Below are 4,416 nucleotides of genomic sequence, written 5' to 3' on the forward strand. Positions count from 1 at the left end.
TCTATGATTCTATGATTCTATGATTCTCTAACTTGCTCCGTCACCAGCAAAGCCACAGTGGGGGCAAGCCCTACAAGTGCCCTGACTGCGGGAAGGGTTTTGGGCACAGCTCGGCGCTGGTGACTCACCGTCGCATCCATACGGGTGAGAAGCCCTACCAGTGCACCGATTGTGGCAAGAGCTTCAATGTGGTGTCCAACCTGGTGCGTCACCGATGGAGCCACACCAGGGAGAAGCCCTACAAGTGCCCCAACTGCGGCTGGTGTTGCAGTCAACGTTCCCACCTGGTGACCCACCGCCAGTTGCACACGAGTGAGTGCCCATACCCATACCAGGACTGCGAGAAAAGCTTCGATGTCAGCTCCGATCTCATCAAGCATCACTGCACCCACACCGGGGAGAAGCCTACGAGTGTCCCAACTGTGGGAAGCGTTTCAGTGGCAGCTCCAACCTCATCACCCACCAGCGGCTGCACAGCAGTGAGCAGCCCTACACCTGTGCCGACTGCGGCAAGGGCTTCACCATCAGCTCCAAGCTCATCACCAACCAACAGACGCATAGCACCGAGCGACCTTACAGCTGTGCCGACTGCAGCAAGGGTTTCAGCGACCCACCCCACCTCATCCGGCACCGCAATGCCAGCCGTCCGGAGAAACACTACAAGTGCTCCGAATGCGGCAAGGGCTTCACCACCAGCTCCTACCTCCTCACCCACCAACGCAGCCACACCGGGGAGACCCCCTTCCTCTGCAGTGTATGCGGCAAGATCTTCGCGGTGGTCTCCAGCCTGGTGCGGCATCGACGTGTGTACACCGGGAAAAAGCCATTTCAATGCGGGGAGTGCGGGTGACAGTACAGCCAACGGGCTCACCTCACCACCCACCAGCGGGTCCACACCAGCGAGCAACCCTATGTCTGCGGGGATTGCGGGAAAGGCTTCAACGTCAACTCATCCCTCACCAAGCACTGGCGGGTACACACTGGGGAGAGGCCCTACTGCTGCCCCGAGTGTGGGAAGAGCTTCAGCCAAAGCTCTAACGTCATCACGCATCGGCGGCTTCACCACAGCCATGGGGTGCACAAGCTCTGTGCATGAGCAGCTCCAGCTCCCACGCCATCGCTGACAAAGCCCAGTGTTGCCAGATCAACCAGGAGGTCTTCTCCGGAGACTGGAAGTCAAGCATGACTCTGGCACATACGGCAGAGGGAAGAAAGATCTGTCTATCGATGGGTATGAAGGGAAGGCTAGGGACCAAGCGTGGCCACCATCAGCAACACCAACTCTGGGTAAGGTTCCTCCTGCCAGAGGAGAGAGGAAAACACCCTCCGTTCCACCCAGCCAAATTAGGCCAGGGCATCTCCTGCTCTCACCCTGCCCAAACACAACAACAAAAAGGACTTATGTTTTTTTCTCACTGCTCCAAACTCTCCCCACACCAAGACATTTGATACAACGAGCCCAAGGGCTGTTTCATCTCCCATCTGACATTCTCCTCTCCTCCAGAGATCTGCTAGTAGTGATAACGGCTTCAGGAATAAAAGGTGGTGTGATAAATACCGGTTGTGATCCCTCTGTGTGTACGTCCAGGCACAAAGCCCCACAGCCCCCTTTTACCTCCAGGTTGGGGCAGCAGGAAGCCCCTGAGCCTCAGAGTCTCCCCCTCAAAGAGGCTCCAGGAGCCAGCAAGGAGCAAGCCCAGGGACCAGAGGCCACCACTCCACATCACTTTGGATCCTATGGAGGGGAATCCTGAGCTGGGAGGGTAAAAACCCCCATGGAGGTCACTGATCCTTCTGCAGATGGGCTCAAAGCATTGGTCTCATTGGCCAAACTCATCTCCTTGGGGGTCCCAGAGCTGCACAGACGTCTGGAGCTATTTGAGCTCTCGCCCTGGCAAGGTAAGCAGCCATTTCACTGCCCTGCTGAGCTGCAGGTTGTCCTTGCAACTTACCTACTCCTGGTTTAACGTTGGGTTTTTCTTTTGCATTTGAGGCTCTAAGGTCATTGGGCTTTGTCTGGAGAACATGGCTAGGGAGCTCTAGACAACACCACCAGGCTTTGGTGTGGTACTCACCCATCTCCCACCTCCTTGAACCTTTTAACACCCCAAACCCTTAAGCACAGACTTCCCCTACCCCAAGTAAAGAGAATTGGTGGCAGAAAACATCATTTCTCTCTCCTACCAAGCCAAGCCAAGTGTAACTTCAGGTATGTCTCAGAGGCCATGGCCTGGTTTCCAACCATGGCAAATTTTCCCCAGACATTTGGTGTGGTCTGAGATGAGGACAGCATCTCCTGATGGGGAGTAGTCTTTTCCTGAAGGTGCCAAGGTCTCAGCTTGTAGCCGCATTGAGAAGGTCTTCAAAGAGGTCAAGATGGACTTGGGAGGTCTCCCACCACCATCGCGGGGTGGCTGATTAACGTAGTCTTATGTGGGCAGGATGCTGGAGATGCTCCCATCCAGGAGCTGCCTTCCAAATTACCTCCCACATGGGCACGTGGGTGCGGGGCTACGGGTGGGATGCCAGGTGGGTGGTCGTTTTTACAGTAATGATACTGAAACCAGGCAGGTAAGAAAGACTTTGAGTTTATTCTTCCCCCTCCCCGCTCCCCCCTTCTCTTCTTCTCCCAGGCATGCAAATACGGGGACAAGAAAAGATATCCACAGTGAGAGGACAGCCCTCGTTGTTCAGTTCATGCAGGAAGATCTGCTGAGGATGGAGGAGGCAAAACACGTTCCACCTCCAACTTTCATAACCTTATCCACAGCAGCCTGCAACTCCAAGGTACCAATGAAGGACCCCCGACGTTGCCTCCTCCAGTGGTCTGCCTTGGTGACCAACCCCTTGCAAAGGATGCCCACGGAGGTGTTCATCAGCCTCTTCGCCTTCACTGACGTGCGCCTGGTCGGTGGTGGCAGCTGGCTCAGCATCCTGGAGATGTACCAGTTGCAGGATCCCTTCTTGAACCAACCCCTTAATCCGTTCAGAGCTGGTTTCCATCGTCCTACCTGAGCCGGAGACCTTCTCCACTTAAGCAGAGGCTTCATCCGCTGGACTTTCTGCTTCCTCTTCCTCCTCCTCGAGGTTTTTCCTCATCTCTTAGTGGCTGCAGCCATGGGGTCTCCTTCAGACTCAGTGGTCTTCCCTGCAAAGGTATCCCACCAGAGCCATGGCTCTCAACTAGATGGACATATGCAAATGAGGGATCGACAACACAGCCCAGGATTGACCAGCTGCCACAAAGCCCTGATGAGGCAGCTCATCCTCATCCAGAATTTGCATAGGGACTTTTGCCTGAAAAGCATGGAATTCCACTGAAAGAACACACGCTTTTTTTTTGACTTCACCCCAGTGAAAACCCCAAAAAGCTTTCTCCCAAACCACCTTTCCTTCTGCGTTTCCTTGCAGAGAAAGAGCTCAAACCAACTTGATTTCCATTCTTCCCAGGTTAATTATTGCACTGGCTTAACGAAGGTGCGTGATCAGCGTGAGGAGGGAAATTTTTTCAGAAAGATCCAGAGCTAAACCTGGAAATGCCAGGCTTTACCTTTCTGCAGCAACTGGAAAAACGTCGGAAAAGCCCCTTTGATGGTCGCGGCTGGGCTTTGCAAAGCGATGAGGGAGACTTCCAAGAGTACAAACAGTCAGGAGAAAAGCGGTCAATTTGACTACAGAACAAAACTAGGAATTGAAACTGAGTTAGTGTTAAATTAAATTAAAACAGGGATTTTACTAGCTCTGTGAGCATGTGAGCGTGCCTCTTCTTTTTCCATCTTTCTCCTAATTTTTCTTTTTCGAGGTGATGACCGAGTTGCAGCCAGGACCGCAGCGTTTCCCTGTGAATCAGGCTGGTCTGGCTCTTCCCAAAAAGCAAATCCTTGTGTTATCCTGAGTGGGCAACAGAGGCTGCGTGGACCAGGGATGGAGTGCTGGAAGCAGAGGAGCAGAAAATAACCAGAAGAGGGTTTTACCACTGCAAAAACTAAATTTGCCACAAATCTGGGGGGAATTAGAAAGAGGACAGAAAGATCAAGCTGTAGAAGGATTAGTTCTTGAGGATGAGGAAAGTTTTCAACAGTGTCAGGATGGCCGAGTGGTCTAAGGCGCCAGACTCAAGGCTTGGCTTTCCCTGCCCAGGGATTTCTGGTCTCCAAATGGAGGCGTGGGTTCAAATCCCACTTCTGACACACTTTTTCCTTCCAAAAACTCCAATTTTTCCGTTTTTTTTTTAAAAAAACAATTCCCCCATCATTCCCACACCCGAGATGGGGAAAACATAGATTCTCCTTTCCCCCCCGCCCCCCCAAATAAACCACACTAACCTTGGTTCTGTACCAATCTCCGCTGTTGAGATCACAAACTGCACCCACGCGTGGAGAAAAAAACACGGGGACAGGGAGAGGAAGGTGGCGG

The 4,416-nt window shown here is 52.9% G+C and overlaps 1 protein-coding gene and 1 non-coding gene across 2 annotated transcripts; both read left to right on the forward strand.

Annotated features, from left to right (window-relative positions):
* Positions 1-26: 26 nt before the first annotated feature.
* ZFP2 (ZFP2 zinc finger protein) lies at positions 27-1,096 on the forward strand (the record flags this gene model as incomplete). Its single annotated transcript, XM_009707587.1, is given in 2 exon segments — positions 27-402; positions 405-1,096. Coding segments are annotated over 2 exon segments (1,068 nt in total), but the record flags the coding sequence as incomplete, so codon positions are not given.
* Positions 1,097-4,082: 2,986 nt separating this feature from the next.
* On the forward strand, positions 4,083-4,190 carry TRNAL-CAA. Its single transcript has 2 exons — positions 4,083-4,120; positions 4,145-4,190. It is a non-coding gene; the product is annotated as a tRNA-Leu (tRNA).
* Positions 4,191-4,416: the final 226 nt, after the last annotated feature.

The sequence above is a fragment of the Cariama cristata genome, unplaced genomic scaffold (assembly GCF_000690535.1).
Source record: "Cariama cristata isolate BGI_N322 unplaced genomic scaffold, ASM69053v1 scaffold20219, whole genome shotgun sequence".
Taxonomy (NCBI): Eukaryota; Metazoa; Chordata; class Aves; order Cariamiformes; family Cariamidae; genus Cariama; species Cariama cristata.